Source organism: Oryzias latipes, chromosome 7, assembly GCF_053564925.1.
Source record: "Oryzias latipes strain Hd-rR chromosome 7, Olatipes_Hd-rR_3.1".
NCBI classification, from domain to species: domain Eukaryota; kingdom Metazoa; phylum Chordata; class Actinopteri; order Beloniformes; family Adrianichthyidae; genus Oryzias; species Oryzias latipes.
The window spans coordinates 32751823-32779206 of record NC_136243.1 but is presented as its reverse complement, the minus strand read 5'-3'; the positions used below and the strand labels follow the sequence as shown (position 1 = coordinate 32779206).

The window sequence follows — 27384 nt, the reverse complement described above, 5'->3', positions numbered from 1 at the left end:
CACAGAGAAGAGGCCACTGCGTCCCGAACAACGGCCAGCTCAGTCCGGCCTGAGTCACCGTCCATGCACAGCATCCCAACGGCAGCCGTCACACTGCTGAGGTTTTCTTGGTTGTTTGCAAGACAATACAGACAATGTGTTGCCTGGGCTGAGGAGTAACTGCCTGTATCTGGGAGCAGGAAAGCAGAGGGGAGCTGCAGAGATGGGTGGGGGTGAGAACAGAGAGGTAATTGTATACGTAAGACTGAGGCAACCGTAGCAGAGGGGTACTGCTGCAGAGGGAGAAGGAGGGAAGACGTTGTTCTTGGAACAGAGAGTAAGCAAGAGGAGAAAAGGAGGAAACGGGAACATTTCAAAGATGGGAAAGTTGAAGCTCTGATGAATCAGAGGAGGATCTGGGAAGTCCACAGAAGACGGATGCAATGAGAAAGTAAGGGACAAGCCAAAGGTGTGCTGAAGAAAGTTGCTGTTGGTAACAGTTAGTGGGGGGAGGCAAAAAATGGGGAGTTTTCATGTGAGAAAAGGAGGGCCGAGGAGGAGAGGCGAGTGTTTTTAACGACTGTTTTGAAAGCAGCAGAGCAGGGCAGAGAGTCTCCTTCCCTCTGTCCCTGCAGCTGGGCTGATCAAGAGCCAGGAAAAGAGGAAGGGCGTCCGTCTATCCAGCTGACAAAAACAGCTGCCCGGGAGCTGGAGTCGCCCTCCAGGATCCAGGAGGTGAAGGCGACACAAAGGGACAGACGAGGAGGAGCAGGTAGGACAGACGGAGGAAAGAAGGCGTCCAGGACCTCGTCATCCCACATGGGGTGCGCCCTGAGCTCGGACTGGTGCGGGGAGGGAGTGGTGCAGCCGGTGCCGGTGGTCAGGAGCTCGTCTCTGCACAGGAGGAGTCTGGAGAGGAGCGATAGCGGCAGGATGAGGCTGACAAAGGTCAGTGTGAGGAGCTCTCCATGATGTCACGTCATCAGGTGGTGTTTGTGCTGGACGGCTCTGTTGTTTCCTCCTTCTGTTCAGGCTGACGTTTTTCCGCAGGTACAACTCCAACCAAATTCTTTAACTCCCTGAGCTTACTTGCGCTCACTCACTGGAAATGTTTTATTATGACCCAACATACTTAGAGTTTAGCTCAGTGACAGATATTTTCTGCACCTGTTACCAAGGTTATCAAGATTCTTAGGTTCTAGGGTCCTGCAGTTTTTACTCCCACAGTAACCTGCCTAATGTAAATAATCATTGATAAAAACTATGATGTATCATCTAATGACCCACTCTGATGAAAATGGTCTTTTTGGTATTTTGAACATGTTCTTGAGGCATCTTTCTGATGATGGATGAAGCTTAGAATTGCATTTCTAAGTATTTCTTTATTCAAATCGTAAAATCAGGAGCAGAGAAAAGAAATGTGGTTTGAAAAGGAGCTTATTAGTGACGTAGAAAATGCGCAAGGCGGGCCACGAGCTCCCTGCTCTCAACAATGGGGATGGGAAAGGGGGTGGGGTTGCTCTGTGGCAATGGCCCCGCCCACAACTCAGAGGCAATTTTCTAATGAGCTTTTAATGAAGACCCTTTATCGTGCACAATCAAGCTTTTGAGTTTTGAAGTGTATTGCAAAAGTTCGAATGTTGTTTGTTTCCGTGGGCGAGATGCAGACACGCTGCCGCGGTTGGCTCTGGGTTGACGTCTTAAATAGGCGGGACCCACTAGGAGTAAAAGGCGGGGCCTCAGAGATCTTCTGGGTTGGAAGAAGAGAGTTCTTCTGGGTTAGAAAAGAACTTCGGTACATAACTAATATTTCATAAAAAATGTGTTCTTTTGTGTTCCAAAGGTAATATATTATCATATATACAGATTTTTTCTTTCCTAGAAAATGCTTAAAAATAGGATGGTAAAGACCCTTTAAAAACTACCAAAGTGATTTCATTGGAAAGTTGTTCTTCAAAAACGAAAAATCATTTTTCATTGAAGATCTCATCCTCAATCAGATTTTTTAGGAATAAGCATCTTCACAATGCGAAGCTATCTTCCATTAACCTTCAGTTAATAGCATTTTTAGATTATTATCATAAAATCTTCAGACATTTTCCATTTGTTTCCCTCTAATAATTTAAAGACTGCTTTAAAAAATGTATTACCATTTGTTTTTTATCCAGTTTCTGGCCCTTTTTTTTTTCAATTTTCCAGGTCACTTCCATCCATTGACTTTGCAGTTATTGGACAGTTTGGTGCTGGTCTTCAGCTAACTGTCAGTGTAGTTCTTGTTCCAAACCATATTTATCCAGTTCTCCCAGTTTCTTGCCCAGTTACCCTTACTTCATTACTTGAAGAAACCAGTTCTAAGAGAACTTTAAGATCACTTATGATCAAAACTTTAACTTGTTGTCTCTCCCTTTTGAATATTTGTTGTATTCTTTCTTTGTTTATTTTGTCTTATCTTTCCTTTTAAAGTATATGTCTGAAATGAAATGTCATCCTCATCATCATCATCATCATCATCATCATCATCATCATCAGTTTTAGGCCCTTACTGAAATCCAGAGTTTGAGATTTGATGAAACATGAAAGACTTGTGGGAAAGGCATGAATTAGCTTCAATGTATTTTCTGAAAACCACCTTTCTCCTTTATGAAGATACAGTGTTCCATAGCTACTGTATATTCGCCCTTTCGTTTTCACTGTTCTGCTGAATTTTTTCAGTGCAATTTTGGTTGCTTTAATTTTAAAAGCACATTGTGTTTTGCATCCTGATTGGTTGTTGACCCTGTCAATCAATCTCCTCAGTGCCTGGCTCTTGTACAAATTTGTCAATTTTACATAAATCTCTGATCGCGATCAGATCTTTGTTTTCATTCTATGACACTTGATCTATTTTTCTATGAAGGTTTGAACTTTGAGTTTAAACAGGAGAGAAAAGTGTTAAAATGTTCATGTTATTCTGAGAAAAGTGTGTAGTGAGGAGTTTCACAGCCTTAAAACACCTGTAATCCTACTTCATCGATCGCTGGTTATTTTTAGAACCTAATTCTTGGGATAAACGAGGGACCATTGTCCGGAGATGCTAACAGAGAGGGTTTGTTGTGATGCGACAGTCATGTTGACACTTGAAACTGCACATTCAGGGACAGAAAACAGAGTGTGCGTGTTTTCTTCTGTGCGGTATTAAGGATATGGATGACCATAAGCTGCGGCCACATCTGTGCAGCTGTAACAGCCCTGTAGTGAAGGCCTCAGCGTGCTGCAGTCTTGTAAACAGAAGCGTGATGGTTGTTTGGGCTGAGGGACTGTGGTAACTTTGACCTTTGAGCACCAGCGTTTATTGCACTAAGGTGAGCTCTCTTTTTGATTGGCTGGAATGTTAGAACAAATTTTCTGCATTTCCATGGAAAGATCTGTCTCATCGCTTTTTTTGGTTGAGTTAATGTGCACATTTGGGCTCTGTGTCAAATCCTGAGCAGCGTGGGAATGTGAGGCTTCCTGTACTACGTCATCCTGCAGCAACCGACCCCAAACTAAAGGGTGTGGGAACCAGCTAGATCCCAATTATCCCCAGGGAGGACATGTGTCTTATCTTTTTATGGTTTTCTTTTAATTAAAGTACTTTTTCCTTTTATAGTGCTTTTCATAAACATGGATAAACATGTCAGGGTACTGGACCTCCAAAGGATCCAAGGGAATCTGACCAGAATATGACAAAGAATCATGCTTGTTTACTTTGGCGTGATAAACAGAAACCATTGTCAGTTCTTTACTGGAAATTGAAATAAAATATCTTCCATATGCTCCTCCGAATAGTTCTATAATGAACTCATATTTAAAGTGTTTCATCAAACACATGGATGGATTCCTCACATAGTGATCATAACTGTGTTTATGTGGCTGGAAGGAACCCAGAATGATTCTGGGGAAATTAGCCTTTAATGGACTATTCTTTGGCTTCCCACCAACACGCTTTGTCCAGTCACTCTTGCTGATGAAGAGTAGCTGAGTGTCAATAAATAAACAGTCCTGTGTGGGTGGAGTCTGGATATAAACAGAAGTAGTCAGCAGTTCTCATGGTTTCCCTCAGAAACTTCCTGCTGCAGGAATAATGTGTAGCCCATTCTACAAGGTGATAAAACCCACAGTTTGGTCTGCGTTCCTCTCTTAAATTTTTATATTAACATTTTAATGGCTGAAAAAAAAAACCTAATGATTGGGAACCAAATTCAGTATAGTTCAGATGCAACTAATCCCTGAGGCTGTGTCACACAGCCAATAAGTACATTTTGCGTATTTTCCATGTATTAAATTTTCGTCTTTCGTGATTGATGCGTGATATATAAGTAATTCATAAGTGTTTCTTGGATTTGTCGTCATACAAATGATGTCTGTCAAGCGTTTTGGCTGATGGGTCTTTATGTGATTTTGTTTTTTGAGCTGTTTAAATGTTTTAGCTTGTTGAAAGTAACAAAGTTTAAGTGTATCTTCCATAGTTTATATGTAACTACACGACCGTTTCATGTATGTCCACGTATGTCTAACGGACTTTTCACGCATGTACCACTGATATATAACTTTTATATCGCGTATACAGTGCCTATATGACTTTAAAGTTACCTAATTGACGCACGAATTGCTAGTGAATTGCACATAAACAACTCAATAATCACGCATGGTTCATGTTCTACGTTACTTTACGTGTTCTTTGCGTGGTTTATTTGTACTTTTTCCATGGTTCATTCATGATACATCTGTGAAAATTTCACGTGAAGACCACAACTTTTCTCACATTTTCCTCGTATATTCACGTGTGGCAGTGTGACATGGCCTTCAGTCACAAATGCCCTAACGGTCGGAAAAGGGCTGTCTGCGAGCAAAAAAATGGTCAAACCTGCAGGGTTGTTGTCCCGCATAAAATATCAAGATTGTTGGCCACACGATGAACCCATAGAGAGAAAATGTTCATGGACATTATATTATATGGGCATGCAGCAGGCGAAAAGTTGTACTGCACACTATCAGAGTGCAGTTTGTGTGGACAACCTACAGCCACTTACGTATCAGATCCACACCCAGTCCGTGGTGTATTTGTGTGTGGTCAGTAAGGAGCCAATAGTCACACATTACTAATGATCAGAGTGTGGCAAAAAACATCGTACGACAGCATCACCTGTCCATCATAAGAACGTGCTACTTCTATTAGCCTTACAAATGCTTCCCGATACACTTACCACTCACACAATAATAGTATGTTCCATGTTCGTGTTCAAATCCTCCACGTCATATTTAACAGAAATTTTACAGGCTATCACGAAGAAAAAAAAGGAATATTTATTGGTAAAGTACGGAGCGACTAAAGAAAAAAGACAATTGAAGTAAAAAGATAAAAACTAACTGATGAGCACCAGTAACCAATAGCCATCAATGCAAATACCAAATGGCTTCAGTTTGTCGTAAGAATCCAAAGAATCCAAATGCCAAACGTAATTTGGACCCTTTGTAACTGCGGCGATGCAGTCGTCTGGCTCTTCAGAGTTCAACACCCTGTGGGTCAAGTTCTTGTATAACGAGACGGACATGTTTTTCCTTACGTGCAGCCCATTTTGAATGCACTTTGCGATCTTTGATCTTAATTCTTCCTGAATAAAAGCAATAACCTGATCTAAACTGGTGTAACCCCTGCGTCAAAAAAACCCACATGACTTTAAAACTCGATTAAGATGACGTTCATAGATGAAATAATTGTGATGTTGAGCAAGCAAAGCTGCAGTCTCTTTGTAGACAAGTCCAAAAGCAAAGTGAAACTCAATTAGCTCACGTAATGCCATTTCCAGATAACTTGGAAAAATGCCTCTGTGCGCATATGACCACAAATGGCCAGATGCTAACGGGTGTCTTGTGCGCGCCCGTTACTAACAGGTTAGCACCTGTTAGATTTTTATTATTATTTTATTTACTTCAAAAGTTTTTTTCTTCTTCAATTGCTCTTTAGGGGCTCCGTAGTAAAGAATGAAATACAAAGTTCTGATTTTTTTCAAAGGTTCCACACATTAAAATATTGTACCGTCTTAATTATGGTAGGTGAAGTGCTGCATGAGGTTTCCAATAAATCATGAGTTTAAATGCAGCTTTAAAGTTGTGGATTTAGATTATCTTTAGATGTACAACTTTATCTTTGGGAAGCCAGCTGTACCATAACTGGTCTAACCAGTTAAAAAATCTGCCTTTAAAGTTTTAATTTCCTTTGAAAGATGCTGGAAACGGCGGTTGCCCTGTTTTCATTCTGTTGACGGATCAAATGCACGGAGAGACCTGGAGCAGTGTCAGTGGTTTTGTATTTATTTGTGTAGCTTCCCAGTAATTCTTCCTTTCAGGAAACGTTTGGGTTGGCCGTGATGATACAGAGGCCATGAGCCACAGGCATTCACGACAAACACACCCAACAAAAGACGGAACAGTGACCAGTCAGGGTTAAATATAGAGACTCCCACATGCTCCTTAACCAGGAGAGCAGCAGATGCAACCCTCACACTTCTACTAATAAAAAGTTAAAAGCCTGCATGAAGTCCAGGGCGGTGATGGCTGTTGTAGCCTGGATTCCTGTGGCTTGAAAACAAAGATTGTTCCCAAATTCGGAGCTGGATTTGAGGAATGCTTGTTGTTGTGTGTAGCGGTCACACAGATGAAAGCTGATCGGGGGAGAAGGGAAAGACATAAAACCCCCATTTCCTCTCCTGGCTAAATTCCCAACATATCCCAACATCGCCCTGAAAAGAAACGCCTCCTTGAGAATTTCACACAAATTATTTCTCTCTTTTACACTAAAAAAACTTCAACTTGATGATTGGCCAACTCCTGGAAATGTCTGCAGCACAGAGAGATTGGCTTTATGGAACTCTTCGGTGCAATAAATGGGAACATGTGCTCATTTGTGTCCACAGTATCACCCAACATTCCCACCGATCCTTTGCTCCTTCAACAGCTGCACCTTATCAGCGCTTGGCTTAGTGCTGTCTTACACAATCCGTTGTCAAGCTGCCCCCTTTTCCAGCCTCCCCGTCCGCTCATTTCCTCTTGGCTGGGGTCCCCCACTCTGTCAACCTCTGTCTCATTTACCACAAAGAGTGGTCCCAGTCCCTCCACATCTGCAGAATGTCCAGCAGCAAGAAGCACCTTGCATCACTTTGTCAGCTGTGTTTGTTTTTCTGTGCAGGACAAAAAATGAATGATTCTTCTGGTTTTATTCACCGCAGCTCCATCCCTCTTTTCTCCACCTTTAATCCAGAATCCCCCTCCCCCCATCGACTACAACCTCTCATTCCAATCCAAAGCACCAGCTTCCTGTCTCACATCCTCCCTCGGTGGGCAGTTCCTTCACCTTTTCTCACTGCTTCCCTCCATGTTTCTTCATCATGAATTTACCCAAGAATTCCTCAAACTGCAGCAAAACAAAGAGCAGCAGCAGTGGACACATGCTGCCTGGTGGAGGAGCAGGTCCCTGCGTGTGTTGTGATCCATATAAACAAGTACGCTAAAAAAAAACATACTCTGCCAGCTTCATGCCTGCATACCATCAAAGTGATGCAGCAGACAGAACTGATACTGCAGGCATTTAAAGTAAAAGACTGGAGACCATTAGGGACTCACAATTTAAGCCAGGCGACTCTAAAGCGAAGCATGTGCATGCATACGTTAATGTAATTGCAACCATAGGTGTGCCCAGAGCTGCATGTTTTTCATGCAACTCAAAATGGAGAAAAAATGTGCCTTCTTTTTTATAAATAACATTTCAAACGTAAGGAAATTTCACACAGAATTACAACGCTTACCATATGTTTTTCTGGAATGTTTTTCATTTATTCAGTTATACCACTAGATGCTGCTGCAAACACATTAATCCGTCCTGAGTCACACAGTGCAGTTGTGAAAATTAGCCACGCCCCTTCCTTCATTGAAGGCATGTTACGGTAACAGCAATATTTTATCCCAAAAATAGGTTCTGCATTCTAGCATTTGTAGCATTTATTTTATTTTATTCTAGCATTTATTGTTTAGATTATTTTGACAGAAATTTCTGATTAGTAGTTTTTGACTAAAGTTATTTATTTAAGCAAGTCGCTTTGACTGTCTTTTCTCTTGCTCTACTTTGATTTTTACTGTGTGTTTGTATATAAATATGCAAATTTTTCCTCAGCAGATCAATGTGTTTTTGGAAAAGAACTTTGAGCATCAGAGAGTGAACCAAAGTGTACAAATAGAGCTTGAAAAATTTTCAAACCTTAACTAAAATGCCTGTCTGCCTCCAAATTAACATGTTTGAGTGACATTTTAATCGAAAATGTATCTTTTGTTTTCCTGTTTCACATAAACCCAGGCTTGTGTAAATGTAGACAAAATGGTTATTTTGTTTAGAAAATTGAATATTAGAGCTGCTTTGAGGAGCATAGTTTAAAATCCTTCTTTAAACAGTTTGGCAAATATTTTCTTTCATAAAACGATGCCCTCCAAAACATTCAAATAAGATTATATTAAAGCTCTGAAAAACTGTTTGATGAACGTTTCTTATTAAAAAAAATATAGGGATTAACTTGTAGATACTTAATTAATGTTGCAGGAAAAATGAAAATGCAATCAAATAAAAACCGCTGAATGTTAGTTATGCAATCACAAAATATTTCTAAACAACAGTTTAAAAGGTAAAATGTATAAAACTGTATAAAATTTAGTGTAATCGGGTAAAAAATGGAATCTAGGTACCTTCATGTCAGTAGTTTCTGCCAAAGTGGCTTAATAAAATAAAACATTCTCCATTTTTTTCAACAGTCTTCATTGACAGTCTCAAACAGCCAAGTGTTTACAGCAAAATCATGGAAATGAATTGAGCCAATCAGAAGGGAGTGTGTTAACGCGCCCCACCATAAACGAACCAATCAGAAGCCAGAAAGCTCTGCATCAGCCCCTCCTCCCATGATCTTAGCCCCGCCCCTATCAGAGCGGACTGAGGAGCGGGGCTTCCAGAGTCCCGGGCCGCCTCAGAGCTCTGAGCTGACGGGGAAGGCCGCCGTCTGAAGCAGCGGACATGCTCAGCGGGAAAATGAACAAGGTAGGTCCCGAGAGGCTTTGGACCAGCGGGAGGCCAGTTTTTGAAGGGTCTGTTACCCACAGGAGGCCGTACTATTTGCTGAAAAACGTGTTTGATGTGTGTGGAAATAATTATGAAGTTTTGGACTCATCATGTGTTGCGCACTTTCCGAGTTTTGTGTTTTTAAAACCCGGTTTGCGCGACAAAACATGCGCATTTTGGTGTGTTAATAATAATAACATTTTGGTGACTTCGTGAGTTTTGGGAAATCAACAGAAATGTTCTGGATGCGCTCATGTGATGCGTTCAGATCCAGTTGTGTCACGGGCTTTTAATTTGAAAGGAAGAAGTCCAAGAAGAGCTGGACGTATGAAGAAGGCGAGCTGTGGGGGGGTTGTTAAGCGGTTTTCCAGTGAAAATCTCGGTGCTCCAGCTGGAATCAACCTGGATTCTCCTCCTTTTTTTTATTTTTAGAGCATCTCCTAAAGCTGTGGAGGTAGATTTTTGGAAGTTTGTTTCCAGCTGGGGAACAAGCCTGGATCAGCTGATTGATGAAGCTTCTCCTTTCACTGTTTTTTTTTTTTTTTAAGTGCTTCTGCTTTGATGGACGGGATTTGATGGCTGGGAGACCACAGCGTCATGATGATGAAAAGGTGCTGTAGTCTTGTGTTGCGCCTCAGCTGTTGGATGTTGATGAATTTGGCTCCTGTCCTGCTTGTCCAAAGGAGATAAACCCCTTTTGGATGTGAACGTTCCTCTGATATGAGTCTGGCCTTTTTTTTTTCCCCTGTGAGGAGCAACTTGTCCTTCAGCTGAGTGGACGTCCGTCCACATTTTCCTCCAAACCTTTCTGAGAAAACCCTCAGGCAGGACATTTAAAGAGGTGTGTCTCCTCGGAGTGAGGCTGGAGATGCTCTGTGAGCAGCAACACAATACTTCATTTGTTTTGGGTGTACAGGAGGTATTCTATATTTGTAATTACTGGGTGTAACTGAGAGGTCTGTTGGCACGGGGTGGTTGTGTTTCCCCGGGACGCCCTATGGTCACTGCCAAGTCAGTAGGAGACTGAAACGGGCCGCGTCCCGCTTCCTGGTTCCAGATGCTGTTACACCGGCTGGAAACCCAGCTATTCACCCCCCCCGAAACAGCTCGGAGGCAGCAAATCCCCTTTAATTTAAACTTCAATCTTCCACCTGAAATACTTTTGATAAAAGTGGCACACAAGACCTTCACTCTGGTGTTCTCACTGAGGCCAAGGCTACGTCCGAATAACCCCTACATAGTTCACTTTATAGTGCGTTCGCCATATTTGTAGTGGTGTCCGAATTTACAATTCAAAAATCCAGTGCTCTAGAAATTTCCCAGAAGTCTGCGATAAACCAGTGCTGCCTAGATCAGCGAATATAGACCACAATGCATTGCGTCTGTACAATTTTTGCCAAAAAGAATGTATTTTTTATTAAACCATCAACGTTTTCATCTTCAGAAGACAGTGGACTCATAAATAATCGTCACAAAACGCTCATATTAACTTTGTGAAATAGATGACGTCATATTTAAAAAAAAGAAAAGAAGAAGTGACCATGGTAAATTCAGGGCACTACATAGTCCCGCACTATATAGTTTTTTAGTAGTTTAGTGGTTAGGGTGGGAGTTTGGACACAGCCAAAATGACTGGAAAAGGTGTGACATTTTGCTGCTTAATAAAAGCGTATAGGCTCCTCAGTGTGTCCAAACGGAAGTGTGTCAAGGCAGCGAGCTGACCTCACCTCTGGGAACAGGCTGTCTCTGTTCCCTGCACCGCCTGACCCGCCCTGTGGATGCATGAAAACACACACTGACCTTAATGCCAGCAAATGATGCAGGAACCCGGGTGAGATCATTTGAATAGAAGGTGGGTTCTTGCATAGACAGAACACACTTTTTAAACGCTGCAGCGTGCTGAACGGCACAGAACCCGCCTGCTTTTAAAATTAAACGACTTCAGCTAACTGCCAGGTAAATGTCCACCTTTAGAACGAGTGTGGGCTCTGTTCATTTTTTTTACTAAGTGGCAATCACAGCGTGTCTTAAGATTGTAACTTTAAAATGACATTCAGATGAAAATCTCTAATTAACAAGAACACATAGGTCCTAATGAGAACCTAAGAAAAGTTCCACTTTATTACCTCACACTACGTTCCTTGTTAAACAGAAATCCAGTTTACAGTGGAACTAAATATCAAAGTATTAATGCAAGAATAATCTAAGATATCAAACAGATTCTTATTTTTTGGTGCTCAATGGCATCATTAATATGAAATGGTACATGTACTTTCACAATAAAAGCCATCCTTTTCATTCATGTTTTTTTTTTTTTTACAAAAAGTCAAAGTGACCGGTTTGTCAAAAAAACATTTGACTATAGTTTTAAATTCATCCTCTAAAAATAGTACAAATTCATGTCTTTCTCCTAGGAAAAGTCAGAGCCAAAAATACATAGACCTGCCTCTAGTCCTGATGGGGTTCCACCAGTTCTGGTTCAGATATAGTTCTGGTTTTCTGTCTGGGCCCATCTTTGGGCTCCGCTTTCATCCTTTTTAGACTTAAGTTTCATTTCAGACAGTCCAGATGCCTCCAAAGACTCACAGAGGGTCAAATTGATCTAGAATGCACTTTTATGTAGGTACAGTATAGCTATAAAATGCCATTTTGCATGTATGTCCCCCCAAACATGTGGGTCTGGGCCAGAAAAACAGTTTCATAGAAAGGATGGCCTGACTTAAAAAGCATTTGATCTACCAACAAAATGTATTGTTGGTCGATTGCTCTCCACAGCTGTTATTCCTTATACATTTTTAAAGGAGAAGAGCAAAAAAAACACAAAGACTTCTCTCATATTTGACAAAAACATCTGGATTTTCTTCTAGACTTTTTCGAGAAATATTTAGGCTCAGGAGACACAAGATTTGGTCTCAGAAGAAGTACACCACAGCAACAGTCAAACATGGTGGTGGTAGTGTGGTGGTTTGGGGCTGCTTTGCAGCCTCAGGACATGGACTGGATCTGCTCTGTGTCTCCCGGAGAGCCTCTTTTTCTGGTTTCAGTCGCTGACCATCTGTGGGCGGAGTCCCAAACACGGTTCTGATGGTATGAACGAGCTCCTCCCCCTAGAGCGACCATCAGCGTGGAAATGTCTAAACTATTTTTAGACAGGTTCCCTCTGTGAGGCGTGTTTGTTTATACATTTGTGCTTGCGAACCTCATGCACGAATCTGACCCCTCCCTCTGTGAATTCAGCCTCTGTTTGATAACAGCTGGTGGCGGGGCAGCTAGGAAAAAGTGGGGGCGAGTGGGGGCGTCGGGTTAGAAAGCGTCTCATTGACTGCGAAAACGTTTCATTTCTTTTTTTTGCCAGAAGGCTAAAAATGTTAAAAAGGACCTTGTTGTTCCTGGCAGATGTTGCGGCGGGGGGGGGGCACCGGGACAGGAAGAGGAAAAGGGACAGCTGTCTGTTTTTTCCAGCTGTCTGGGGTTTCAGACGAAGAGTTTGAGGTTTGTTGGCGTTTCATTCCTCCTCAGTGAAAGTTGGAGCGCTCCCAGCGGGTTGACGGTGTGAATCCTCCCGCCAGGCGTTCAAAACAGATCTAATCTGCCTCTGAACGACTTCAGATCACTGATTGTTGAATTCCACAAGTTTAAGCAGAGACGGTTTTGTTTTTCGTGTCTTTGTTGACAGCAGTGGCTGTCCTGAGGACAGAGCTCTGAGTATGCGTTGTTTTCATTTAAAAGGCCGTAAACCTTTTTGAAGGCTTTGGTTTAGAATTTCAGCGCATCATATCAGTGAAACTGTCAGAAAAAAATATCTGCATTTTGAATTATTCATATTTTTGGCATCAGTGTTGCTAAAATAAGTTTGTTTGAAACTGTTTCCCTTTCTAACATAATTGGAAACATATATTTTGAATAAAAAATGCTAATTTAAAGTATATGTTTCAACTGTAATGCACCAAACAAACAAGGATCTGGAAAAAAAATGGATAAATACTAGGGATGGGAATCACTGTATCGCAAATACGATACGATTTGCGATACATTGCTCACGATAACGATACTATCACGATATGGCGATAATGTGATAATTAATATATGTCGTCTCTAACAACTCACGATATATCAAATTTTAAGAAAGAAGAACTCGAAAAACTGTTTTTTGGAAAATATTTCCCCATTTATTTTTTGGTTTTTAAACACAATATTAGACGGTGGTAGCTTTGCCTGGAAAAAGTTATCCGCGCCGGGCTGTGTCGGCTTCACGCCAGCAACAGCCACGGCTTTGTCAAACAACTCAGGGTGATGCAGCTTAGATGCTGCCGGCGCGTCTTTTAACTTGCTGCTCTCGCTATTTTCCATGTTTTTCCTTCCACCTTTTTTGTTTGACTGTGTACTCTTCTTCGTCCGTCCGCGACAGCCAAGCTCGCAACGAGCGCCCCCTTTCTGCCATCGAAGAATCGTCATACCAAAGGATGATTAATATAACGTTTCACAGGGTCTCCAAACATAAATTTAACGTCGATACTCGATGAAGACGCATCGGGAATCAATCACGGGACTAAATATCGCGATATATCACCATTTCGATATTTTGGCGCATCCCTAATAAATACTGACGGTTTGATGTTTTTCCGCTTTTATGGCACTGAAAAACTTCAATGTTGTTTATTGAAATCTGATTTGAACTGAGAATGTATGTCTTTATCAATCAAAGTGGATCCTACCAACCATGATTCTTTTATTTCTGGAAATGATAAATGTTTGCCACAAAAAAAAAAAACAACATTTTTTTTTACCCGTAAAACCAGTTTGCAGGTATTTATAGGAATCATATTTGCATAGAGTCCCACTCCGATCATCTTTTGATCTTTTTTCAAAGTGTTCCCTGTTTTATTTTTAATCATTATTATTATGCGATTTTTAGCCAAAATGTAAAAAAAAAAACATTTTATCGTTTTCTGGGACAGTTTCTGCAGAGCGGCTAGAGTTCGTTCCAAATTCACCTCTGAGTTTTGGTGAGACTTGTTGGCAGAGAGTGAACCTGCCTTCATTTCCCATCATCCCTTTGTTTACACTTGGTCCCACTAGCCTACAGCCTCTCACAACCTCAACCCAACTTTATTGGTGCAAAAAAATAGCAAGAAATATTGGAGCCATCCAGCTGTACGGTGTAGACCTGGATTCCAGCTCAGATGAGGAAAACAAAGATGTTCAGTTAAGTGGATGCATCAGAATGGAGCAGAGCTGGGAGTTTGTGGCTTGTCATTGGAGGTTCTACATCACACCTACAAGGTTTTTCCAATGGCTTTTTTTCATCTGCTCCTTTATATATGTCCTCCAGCATCAGAAAAATGATACAAGAACATGCTAAAAACACTAAAAACACCAATTTTTAATCAGAGGGGGTCTTCAAGCCTATGTCACATCTGCCCTTACAGGTGGACACGGGATTAAAAATGGGCAAACCTTAATGGGTCTACACCACTCAGCGAACCTGTAGAGCAAAAATGTTAATGCACTTTTGTTTTTATATGGGCATGCTGCAGGCAACAGGTAGTAAGTGATACTCAGGTGTGTTGTATGGATTCTCTTTGCAGGGTCGCTAAGGGGGCCAGTAATGCACCCCATAACAACTAGACTGTGTTGTAAGGGCACCATACGACATCATCACCCGTACATCATAAGTGTGCACTTATGGCGTACTGTCTGAGATTCACTTATCACCAATTATATTGGATCTCATACTCATCTGCACTCCCCTTAAGATGCGACTGCCCCTCTCTACAACCCCCACAGATGGGTATAGTGTGTAGAAAAGCTGTGGAAGTGTTGCAGTGATTCAAAGAGTGTCTGCTACTTTGTGTCGTTGGTAACATGAACAGCACTAAAGGGTTAATAAAGTCAGTTATTCTTAAATTCACTTGGAGATTTTTTCTTATAAATAAAAATAAAACAATCAGGAGACAGTTTTCATCAATGGGAAGGAATGTAATTATTATTGGACAGTATAAAGACACCTTTTTCCAAAAACACATCTGAAGATGTCTGCGATCATTGATGATAAAAGACACTTGTGTTCTATAGAAAGGTCGAACTCTTGGCAAACAGCAAAGAAAAAAAAGGTTACAGTAAAGTTGCTTCAAATTTATGTTTAGGAGAATTTTAACTCTTAAAAGAGGGAACGAACTCCTTTTATTGGGACCAAACAGCTGTGTGTATTTAAGAAAAGCAATTGTCAGTGTGACATATCAAAACAACAAAAGACCATCAGAAGGATCGTGACGCTGGAGTGACCTGATTACAGGAAAAGAACAATGCCAGCTAACAGAACAACCAGCCACGCGGGAAGAAAAAAGGGTCTTTTGAAGCAGGTGAAGGATTTCTGGTTCAGGTTTGGTTGGAAAAAGCTTGTTCTACTAAATGTAAATGAAATGGAGCTTGAGATGAGATTGTTTTGTCAGCTGCCGTTTTCCGCTTTAAACAGAATCGTTGAACCTCCTCCACTCCCACAGTCCCAGCATGTGCTGCGTTTGTCCTCGTCTGTGTGATCGTAGAAGGTTGCAATCAAAGGTTCATAGAGGGAAAACCTCAACCTCAAGAATCCCATAATGCCAAAACATTTCAGTCTCATGAAATGCAAAGTGGTTTCACCTTCGCCGGTTTCACCCTCCACTGCTCTTGCGTGGACCAGCATGGTGGAGCTTTACAACACCTCGTGGAGCACTCGGGGGCAGAGTGGGGTATCAATGTCTGACCATGATTGCATGTGGTTGGAGAATTTAGTTGTCTTGATTGTGTCTGGAGCGGGAAGAATGCTGCCACCCTTCCTCTTTGTGTTGACGTGTCGCCACTGCGGTCCAGCTGACAGTAACCGGTTGCTTTTTTAAACTCGCCGTGGCCCCGTGGGTATGTATAGAAATGCGCGCATGTGGAAACTTCCCCAAATGGTTGCAGTGATGTCTGGATGCATGCTGTGGGCTGAAACTCCTAGCATGCACGCACGGAACCACGGGCCTTCAGTTTGAACCAAAACTGCTAAACACCAGAGCACTGAATGGTGCGTTCCAGCCTATACCCCCCATCAAATCTCCCCACACATCCAGTCTATGGGATAAACCACCTCAGTAGCAGATTTGTGAAGTGCTTCAATACTGCATTATGCAAAAAAATGTTGTCGTAACTCATAGCTTGAAGTTATAACTATAAAAGAGTTATAACTTTAAAAAGTAAAGCCAAAACAAAAAGTATTTACATGCATTTAAATGTAAACTTCGTGAAGAAATGCGTTTCTCCTCCGCGCCACAACCGCAGCTCGGATCACGCTACTTGCGGAGGGTTAGTCACTACGAATTCCCCCTTAAAAAACAAGTTTGGACACCACTACAGCTCCAAATGCCCCTACAGTTGGAGCAACAGGGAGGAGCCGTAAAGGCAGGGAATGAATTTGAATCCAGCCTTAACGTCCTGATAGGAAGAAAAAAAATGTTTGCAATCACTTTTATGAAAAACGAGGGAACGATGTTTCTGGTTCCACATTTGAAAGTTTAAAAAAGTTGTCATGCTGTTGCTGCAATAATATTTGTTCGAAAAAATAACAAATTATTTACCTTTTAATAATTGTTTCCGCAGGTCTGAGTTGTTTACAGAACTAAATGTCTTTTTTTTAATTATAAAATTTTAGTTTTGTTTGAAAACGTAACGTTTATTATATATATCCCAAAAAACAACCCATTTAGAAAAGCATAGTATTAGATTTTTTGCAGATACAGTGTTTCAAACCTCTGTTGATACGTTTAACAGTTTTATTAATTATTGATGGAAAAATAAATAAAATCACCACTAAAACAAACAGCAGTTCAGTTTTACAAAATAAAAGTTAAAACAATTAATGCTTGAAGGTTATGTCAGTTCAATGAAGTTTTTAAAAAGTAAATAAAAAAATCTGTTTAGGTCTACGAACTGATGTCTTTTGGCTTTGGTGAGTGTTTTTCAAAGACTGGTGTTTTCTGCAAAGCACTTTGACCTAAATGAGACGTTTTTATGAGTAACTTAAAGTCCTGACTTTAACCAAAGTGCTCCGTTTGAGGATGGAAGATTATTAAAAAAGGTCTCAGGATAACACAGGGAGCAAATGTTGGCGCTACAGATAAGCTTCTAGCGGTGTAAAACATTAAAACAGCCAATTTGGAGTGTGTGTCTGAAAAACAGTTGACGGCTTTTCCAGTTTCACTGACTGGTGTGCGCCCGGTCACGGTGGCAGTACGGCCAAAGCAGAAACGCCATGGCGAGACTCGTCAGTAGAAATGCTTGAGTTGGACGATGCTGACGTTGTGTGGATGTAAAAGGGCATCTATACAAAATAATCCAGCATGGAAGCCTTAGTAACCGAAGATTTGATTTGAATCCATGTTTTTGGACAAGAGAAAGTGATGCTTTATCTGTCGTCCCGGACCTAGAGAGTAAGAACGCTACACAGAAACAAAGATTTATCCAAGAAATGAACAAATACAAGTAAAATGGTTCATCTTTTCCTCTGCTTCTGTTACTGGGCAGCACACTGACTCAGATTTTAAATCCCATCTGGAAGAAAAATCGGACTTTCTTACCATAAAAATGAGAGAATCTACAACCGGCGTATTACATAAACGAATACGATCGGCCTGTGAGTCACTGACCCTGAGCTCCTCCACCTTGTAGGTTGCTGTGGTTTTGGTGCTTCTACAGGAGCCCCTGAACACAGCTGGCAGCGGGTGATGCCAGGCAGGCAGCTGTCCAAACACAGTTCTGTCCCAGAACAGAGCAAGAAAGGCCGGATCCTGGAAAAAGTACATGAGCAGCCTCCCTCTAAAGGAAAAGCACACAGACAGCAAGTAACATTAAAAAAAAACCCTGCCCTTGTATGTGTGTAATCAATACGGAAACCCTGTAAAGCCGGTGGATTCTAGTCCGATAATGATCACATGGATGGTGTCCAAACGTCTAACTACTCCCAGGTAAAGGAACAGGCTGGAATCCGTGTTTGGAAGCCCGCCAATGTCCAGATTTTGCACGCTCCCTCTAAGCATGACCGTGCACATTGTTGGCTCACATGTCCTCCCCTAGTATTTTTTTTGTCCTCCTCTGTTATATATCCTTGTTTTTAGCCTGTGGACTCTTGGATTCTCATGTTCAAAGTCTTCACATCAAGCCCAGTCATCCATGGGTCTAAATCCCATGTGGGGAAACAAAGAGGTGCTGGGGGATTACCACGAGCACACACACACACACTGTACACGCACACACACTTACACAATGAGGGGGAAAAATTGATGATTTCTTCTGCCGTTCACTTGCTTCATGGGCTTTTTAGACTTCATCCATCCGTATATTCACCTCAGTCCGGTGCGGAGCCACAAGGTTACTGGAGCCAATCCCAGCTACCCTGTCAAGATACACCCCGGACAGGTCGCCCGTCTATCATCGGGCTCTTTTAAAAATCCTTTTTCATAAAGCATGTTTTTATGCTCCAGCGTGAATGGGAACCACGAGGGTTATCACTGCAAGACAGTTACACAAACAGAGTGGGAACACAATGGATGTAGATGTGGGCGTTCACAAACACACAACCCTCTGAGGTCCTGTCACATGTGCATGCAGTATCTAACTTCTGTTTCTGTTCCTTTTGGAAGGAGTCAAGCATCTTTTTTTCCTCGCTTAGGTGGAAGTTGGTTTTCTTAAAATCTTCAAATGAGCGTTTGTTCATTGTTTTCTGAGAGCAGGCTGCAGAACCTGCAGGGGTATCGGGTGTCCGACTTGGTTATTAAACTTTCCGTGTGTTGTCTTGTGTGTGGATACAGTCGGGGAAGGGAGAGCCTCACGTCTTCAAAGAAAAGGCCTTCAAGAAGAAGCGTCAGTGCAGCGTCTGTCGGCAAAACATTGACAGCGTGGGCTCCTTCTGCAGAGGTATGCAGCCACATCCGATTTTACAGTAATGGAAAAATGAAGTGACTTGTCCGAACTTCATCCCATTTAATCTGTCATCTCTCGTTGTGATTTTGTTTTCTTCAGGATGCAAAACAGCCACCCATAGGAAGTGCGAGGCCAAGGTAAAGATCAACCTCAGAGAACTACAAACAATGAAAAACTGCTGCACAAATGGAGAATACTGTCATTCAAGTCATGTACATTTGAGAGTCAAATTGAAAATTCTGCTAAAGTGAGAAACAGAAACTAGGATGGTCTTTCCCATCAAAAACGAGAGTAGAAGAACTGGAAAATAATATTAGTTCCCATGTCGAAAGATGGAAGAAACACAAACTGGAGCTGACAAAATGACCTGATTTGTGTTTGAATGGAAAAAAAAAATCACCTTTGAGCCCGTCTGTTGTTGCAGACTGTGGAAGGACAGTGTAATGGTCACTCAGCTGTGGGAAAAGATTGCATAAGCTGCTCTGCTTTTATTAATCTGCTACAAAAGTTCAAAAACATACTCGAGGCGCTGACTGTGGTTTGACACAGAAATGGGATTACATGAATTAAGATCTGTTTTTTTTGCTGAGCTGGTTTGTGATTAAAAAAGTGATTAAAAAATAGAACAAAAATTCAAACTTTTGGGAGTGTAAAGGTTGTTTTCGATCAAATTTGCCTGCATTCGCAATTGGTTTTTGACATGGAGTGGTTATCCTAACGCTTGAGGCTTTTATTATTGCTGACAGTTCATTCATGTGCCTGTTGTTCGTTCTTTTAACTTTTAGTTAAGAAAGCATGTATCTTTTAAGTGACAATAGCCTTTAGCTCGGTAGATTCCCAGAGATCGATAACCTAGATTCCCAGAGCTTCTGTGGAGATTTTATGGATATTAAAATGCCTTTAATGTTGGCAAGAGTAAAAAAAAAAGAAGAAAGGAAATCACGAAACACTTCGGCACAGTGAAAGTAATAAAACAATTCAGGGATTTTTATTCTCATTTGACCACAGGGGTGAAACAGAAGTAGTGATTCTGGTTCCGGAGCAGCTGATTTGTGTGCAAAATATGACAAAAATATATAAAACACATGTACCTTAGCCTTGAAGCCTTAGCACAGATCCTATGGAGTATTGCACAAATTTAGCACGAAATTTACTGCAGAAAAGGTTAAAACCAGAACGAAAGTCCTCTGTGACCTTTATCACGGTCTCACTTATATAACTTATTTTGTTATTTATAGACGTGACTTGGACTGCGTTTGGGGGAAAGAAAATCAATAATTTGAATAGATTTTTATTTGGAAAACTCAAAATTCTTAAAGAAATTTCATTGGTTGTTTTTTATTTTAAGTATGTATAACTATACCAAAGTTGAGTCAATGTAATGGTTTGGAAGTAAAACCCAGCCCTACATGTGACTGCAGTGTATTTAAAAGCCTCATGTTTAACTTGTCAAAGAGTGTTTTGTGATTGGACTGAGGTGTGAAACAACACGACAAATTTCTGCAGCGGGAACAAGTGCCAACACTTTTTTTCCAGTCAAAAGTCTGCAGTTGCATTCCTTGGAATGATCCAGAAGCTCTCTTTGCACCGCACTCTGGCGCCTCTTTGAAAGAGTCATTGATGGAGGATTGGCATGATGAATAGACAGAGAGATGCAGAGGGGGAGAATGCTAACCATGGACGTCGCCAGAGCGCAGATGGGGGAGGTAGAAGCAGAGATCTTTGGCAGTGGCAGTCCAAGGAGAGAACGCCAAAGGGGTGAAGGCCTGTGTCAAAGACGAGGTTGCATCTCGTCCTTCTTGTCTTTCTTCTGTAGATGCAAAGGCTTTAAAATCAAGCTTAGATAACAAAGCGTAACGGTAACTTAACGCAAACAGACCTGTAAATAATCTGCTATGAAGCTATGACAAGTTTCTTTGTCTAGTTCCAATACAGTACCTGTAAAATAAATTTCTTATACCCAGCGATAAGAAATATCTTCGAATTACCGTAACTCTTCAACCGTTTTACATTAGCATAATCCCAACAGTTACTTGGTGCAATGAGGTATAAGCAATGGTGGAATTCTGATAATTGAGCAATTAGAGCCCCGGTGTTAAAGCGTTAAACTAAATCTACGTCGGAGTGAACATGTTCAAAGATTTGCTGCTTGTAAAAAATAAACTCGACTTCAGTTTTTTTTAGGGGCGGGCTGTATCTGAGAATCGGAGCGAGTAAGTGTGACGTTATCCGTACAAAAATTTCTCTTCAGGTTCCAACCAAATTATATCAATTCAGTCGCCATTTTATTTTTGCAATACTGATGTCTCCATTTTGGAACCACACAAGGTCAGCAAGCGGTGATTGGTCCTAGTTGGTCTGACTCGATGTTTCTATGGCAACATCTCTTGGCATTCAGGAGTGAGCTTGTTGGAAGCCCACAGCTCTAAAGCTTAAGGTGGGGTCGAGAGAATCAGTCAATCAAATTTATCAAACATTTGACATGAGACTACGCACTTTTATTCATCTGATTGGACGGTTTATTACTTGATTTTCTTGCACAACAAAAAACATGGGGGGAAAAAGAGGATCAAGAACATGTTACAAAAAGGTTTCAGAGCAAGACTGGTTATTCTAACCAATAGAATGACTGAGTGATTATTACTTTTAATTTCTCAATAGAAATCGAGGGGATTTTGGCTTCTCGGAACCAACGGACACTTCCTGTTTGGACATCAGAGGGAGGGGTCACTCGGTCCAGTTCTCATATACAGTCATGTCAATAATCTACTGGTCAAAAGGTTGACCGCTTTAGAGCTGGAAGACTCAGGCTAACTGTATTATTGTTTCCATACTACGATGAGCACACTAATAAACAATTGTTTATTTTCAAAGTAAAAGTTCAATATAATATTTTTTACTGAGCAAAGTTACAAATTTTAAGATTTTTTGGCAACCCCCCCCCCCCCAGACATTCTGTGTTGTAGAACTATTAGTCATCTAGATTAGTTATCTAGATGATCTTCTTTTCTTAGCTTGGCTGAAAACCATGTATTTATAAGTTGAATTAAACACAACAAGAACATCAGGGGCTCAAAGGTTTTATTCCTTTACAAGCCAAGAGTTTGCCATTCTATTGAAGTTCTGGATCGCGCTGACCAAACTGATGGCCAAGAGGAAAACAGGATGTTGTGAGGGAATCGTCTGATGTGTGGTTGTTGACTGGGAGTTAAACAGCGATATTCATCGCTGCTCCCCAGGAAGGGAGAGGCGGATATCAGGGCGTGGGGGATCGGCCGCTGTGTACATCTCTGCCGTTATCTAACCTTGTGTTCCTGGTGAGTTTGGGAAGTGGTTTTACCAGTCCTTGCTGCCTCAAAGTGCTTTCAGCCTTGTAAGGCAATTGCATTTGGAGGTTCCTGTCAAAAGGCGGGGTTTGACCCGGCAACCTCTCTCCTTCACTACAAGCACATTTACTACATCTGCCATCAGAAAGGCGCAGCGTTCTCAGCAGACATCTGTTTACATCTTCATACAGCTGGCGCAGCAACAAGCTGGGTGACAAATCATCTCATCACCACATTGTTGAGTTTTCTCATTACATCTGCTCTGACTGTAGAACCCGCCCCCCCCCTTCCTAACGCACACACTTTCTGTAAACCCCCCTCCCACTCAGACGGGTTTTTCTGGTGGGAGGTAGTCTGTCTGCAGGTCGTGGTTTTCCTTTTGTTTTGGAAAAGAAATAGTCATCCTCTACCCTCGTCTGTGTCCACATCTGCCTTCAGCTGGTCCTCCATAAAAACACAGAGACCAACTGACAGTTCTCCGCTATTCATTTGAGAACATTTCCTCTCAGAGAATAGTTTCCCCCTGTATCTTTGATCCCAAGTGGAAAATTGTGTCCGCAGGGAAGCGACTTGGAGGGGCATAGACTGGGGAGGGATGAAAAAGACGCTGAAAAATAACAAGGGAGGGTGGAAATTTGGGAAATTCTGTTTGTGATTACTTGATTGGCCCGTCTATGAGACCTTTAGAAAATTCTGAATAAAACCTCATGGTTGAATAACTTTTGTTGTTGAATTTTGATTATCATTTTATTCAAATGCTTCTCTTAAAGTGAGACTTTGTAAGGAAGTTATTCTATCTAAGGAAACTAACAGATTAATTCTTTGATTCGTCTGACGTTTAGAGCTGACTGAAGAAAGTCTTCGGTCCTAATTCTACTGACTGGAGGGATGAGCCATCTCTCAAATGCTGGCAAGCCAGAGCCTTGTACCACAATAATTACAGTCCCAGCTTCCCCGACCCTCATCTCCTGATTCCTCCTGGACTCTTGTTGTCGGTCCTCCTATCCGTTGAACACGAAAAAACATTTGGGACAAAGCTGTGATCTGTTTGACTTCAGCATTTCTGTATTTAGAGAGGATGTGCAGTCAGGTCTGAATAAAGTGTGTGTGTGTGTGTGTGGGGGGTCTGTGGAGGTGGACAGACCACTTTTTCTAATCCCATTTTTTATAGAGTGCCAATTTATAGCTAAAGTTGTCTGAAGGAGTTGATGACAAAATGCAATAAACTTCACAGTAAGCAAATAGAAAAAAAAATAATGGTTTCAATAAAAGGCTAAATCATTTATGAAATATGTATTTAACTCTTTACTACTGAAGCTTTAGATTCCGTGTTTACATTCTTTTGACAACCTTAACTCTTGAATTGACGGAATGGTCGAACAGTTCCAGTTTATCCAAGAGCATGAGTTATTTAGGCGTCACCGGTGACATCCCTGGTGTTAAATAAAACCTATTACAATGACCCAACAACTCTCGTTTAAACATTTTTGGTGTATTCCACCTTACAGGGCAGAAAATCACAAAACTGATAAGAGAATAAGTAGTGATTATTCTATAAATGAAAAAAAAAAACAAGCAGAATTGGTTTGTAGTAGCAACCAGTTATAGGCCAGAGAATACAAGTTTGTCTGTGCAGCATTGGTGTGCGGTCAGTAGGTGGTCAGTACTCACACCTTACTAACGAAAAAGTGTGGCTTAAGGCGACCGAACAACAGCATCTAAAATCAAAAATGTGTGCAATTTGCTTCAAGATACACTTACCATGACAATGGTATGTTCCATTTTCATGACGTCCCTTGAGCAGTATAGAGTCTCTATGATACTGCAGGACCCATCTCCTCCCCCCTAAAGATGCGGCCGCTCCATGGGCCCGGACAACCCAAAAACCCGCAGCACCCGTATTTATAAAGAACTAGACAGGTTAGTATAGATTCGTGGATTGGAAACAGAAAAGAGTAAAGGTGTACTATGAAACAAGTTAGGAAAACACATAAAAACTTAAACTTCCTGGCACTTTCTCTGCAATACAACATAGAAAAAATGTTTTTTTCCTCTAAAACAGGGAAAAAAACATTTGTTTCTTTGTGCCTTTGCACTAACCACAACGACTTTTCTTACAAAATAACGCTCAGGAGGACATGAGAGCCTCTGTCACGTGTTGAAACATCCCAGCTGACCCCAGCATCCCTGTTGATCCAGGACTTCCTGTAAAACTAATCGCTACAGGAATACGTCAGTCATGGCTTTAAAAACATGTCAGCTACAGCTTGTTAAATGGCTCTTTCCTCTGTTGGGACATTAATACAAAGCATCTATCTTTCTAAATCAACCCTTTCCAGTAATTTCCTTTAAGTAACCCCCTTAATTGTTTTGAGTTGGGTTCTTTGAAGGGTCTCTGTTAGAACAACACTGAGTAATGCTTGTGGCCTTGAGCCCAGACCTCTGGCTTCCCTCCTGCAGACCCAGCACTCCACCAAATACTCATGTCAGTGTGAATCACTCAGGATAACAGGAAGCAAATGTATCGTTTAACATTAAAGGGACCGTGACTGTCTCTTCTGACTAGAAGAGACGCCACTTTATCACAGACAGTTCTGGTAATTGCCGAGATAGGCTGTCTGTTCTGTGTTGAAGCTGTGTTTCTGTGTGATTGTGTGTGTGGCCTGAAACAATTGAGTGAGCCGTGCTGATTGGAGTTACAACCATAGACATGACAGCTAACCTAGCCTAATTGGGAGTTAGCCAGTGCATTTTGTGCATGTAGGGGTTTATCAAAGGGATTATAAACTGCACTAATTATAGTTTTTAACCCTGAAGCCAAAATGACATTTTGAAACCACAGCATTTTTAAGCATTTATTTGAGATTGAACTAATGTGACACAAAAAAGGCCATCATGGATTGGTAAACCCATACTTTCCAAAAAAAAGTGAAATGTATTGAGCTCTAAACTTAAATTTTAGTTGATGAAATATTGTCTTTTTCCGCTTATGTTCAATAGTATGATAAAAAAAATTTGTTTTTTTTTCTTAAATAATGTAACAACCCAGCTGGTGTGTCACTATAGCCGAACTGCTAATGAAGTGGCTTCATTGGAGAACTGTCCGTGCCCCGTACACCGCACGACCCCAGACGGTCTCAGAGAGGGGGAAATAGTCAGAGAATATCTCTATACAATATCTCCTTTTCAGCATCAACGCCCATTTATTTATTCGAACACCCCGCAAACAGCCAAACAGCATGAAGGTCACTTCTGGTCACAACCCTCTCACTCATGGTTTTCACCCAAGATTCCCCACTTCCCATGAGTTTTAGGGGCTGAAGGCGGGCTAACCCCCAGGTCGCCACAATATTGTAAAACTAGGAAATGACTATTTGCTGAAACCTGCAACATAATTTACCCAACTTACATGCTCAAAAAAAAAAATATATATATATATATATGCACAGACTTTTCGATTACTGCAAAAGTAATCATCCATTTTAAAAAGTTTAACATTTTATAATTTTACATTTATGAATTTATGTTTAAGAACTTTCAAAAGCCTTCAAGAAACAGCCTCCATTAGTAAATCAGACCCTGTAGCTAGCACATAAAGTCTGTTTTCCAATTGACAAAAAAAAAAAACATGTTTATAGTTCTTCCCAGCCTAGGCGAATCTACATGTCCTTTGCTTTTTTAAGGATTCGAACCTGGCAAGAGTAAATATTGGGGGGATTAAATTTGTGTCTTCATTTCTCCTGAGGACCATCCTGACTGTTCATATTACCCTTAAAAGCTTCACTTTGACTGCAAACACTACCTACAAAGACACTCGCCATGCTTATGATTCATTTTCCAGAGAAACAAACCAACTGAAGCCTCTAAAGCTGTTTCCTGTTGGTGATCCAGCCCCCACTTACTGATGCAGATCTTCTTGGGTTCAAGAAGAAAAACCTTACCTATTTTTCATCAGCGTTGTTATTTGGATTCACATCCCCAAGCAAGTAGATGATGTATCCAAAAAAAAAAAACACACAAGGAGGAAAATACAATACCACCACAGCAATGTTTTGTTGTGATGTGTGGTATTATGCAGGAGGAGACGAGCCCTAAAGCAGCTGCTAAAAAAGGCCCGCCTGAAGAATCTGGAGGCTTTTTTGTGCCAATGGTAGAGACTGTTTAGACCCACACATTCTGCAAATATAAAAAGAGGAGAAGACTTCTGGGAATTGTGTGAGTGCCCACTTATCAAGAGAATGAATGACAGGTTGACCACAAAGAGTAGACATGGAGACAAGGATGGAAGCCCTGTAATAATGCCCGGCGTTGGTTGGCTCACAAGAGCTATTTTTCCTTTCCTGATGCCTTGTAGTCTCATCAAAAACGGACTCTTCCTTTTTTGTTTATTTGCCCACATTTATTTTTATCTGGCTTGGAAATGTCAGCACTTGTTTAGCTTGGGGAGAAGATAAAGATGGTTGGGTGAGAATGCCGTGAGATGGGTGGGCTTCGGCTTTCAGCGTTAACATACATACGAAGTCAACATGCACATTCACGTTTGTGTTTTCCATTAGCATTGTCCGTGTCCTCAACATCCACTGTAGTCAAAACCTTCTCCATAACAGGGAATTGGATCCCACTTGGTTGTAAAAGCTCCACCTCAGCGCCCCACAACATCTTTTTGAGCTGCTTGGAGAAGAAATGCGACAAAAAACTTTATTTGGGGTGAAAAGAAAGTACAGGAACTTCTGAAAATGTGTTTGGTATTAAAAATAATAGAGGGATCATGCGGCCCCTCATACAGGAGAACACAATATTGGGCCCTAATGTCTCCTGGATGTAAATGTTTCTTTTTAACCTGGATGTGTTGATTCTGCTCACTGTTGGCCTTGAAGCTCCCCTGCGTTCAGCAGAAGGGTTTCTGGTTTTCTCATGAAGCCCACCTTGTGACGATTAGGAGGGATTTGGCATGTGGGGCGCATTTGAAAGACTGTTATACTGGCTAAGACGTGAAGATAGTTCTCAGAACTGTTAGAGGAT

At 41.3% G+C, this 27384-nt stretch overlaps 1 protein-coding gene across 6 annotated transcripts in view; it reads left to right on the top strand.

Moving 5' to 3' along the window:
* Positions 1-261: 261 nt before the first annotated feature.
* The window catches only part of tns2a (tensin 2a), a 55094-nt gene continuing 27971 nt past the window's right edge, over positions 262-27384 (top strand). For 3 of the 6 annotated variants that reach the window (XM_023956350.2, XM_023956351.2, XM_023956349.2), the window contains exons 1-4: positions 262-430; positions 615-927; positions 18925-19030; positions 19136-19173. In XM_023956350.2, coding sequence (XP_023812118.1) covers positions 423-430; positions 615-927; positions 18925-19030; positions 19136-19173 — 465 coding nt within the window. In that variant the 5' untranslated portion in view covers positions 262-422. Of the gene's footprint in view, positions 431-614; positions 928-8919; positions 9077-9645; positions 9709-18924; positions 19031-19135; positions 19174-27384 lie in introns of those variants that run through there. The other 3 variants (XM_078949603.1, XM_023956354.2, XM_023956352.2) reach the window with 2 other exon arrangements.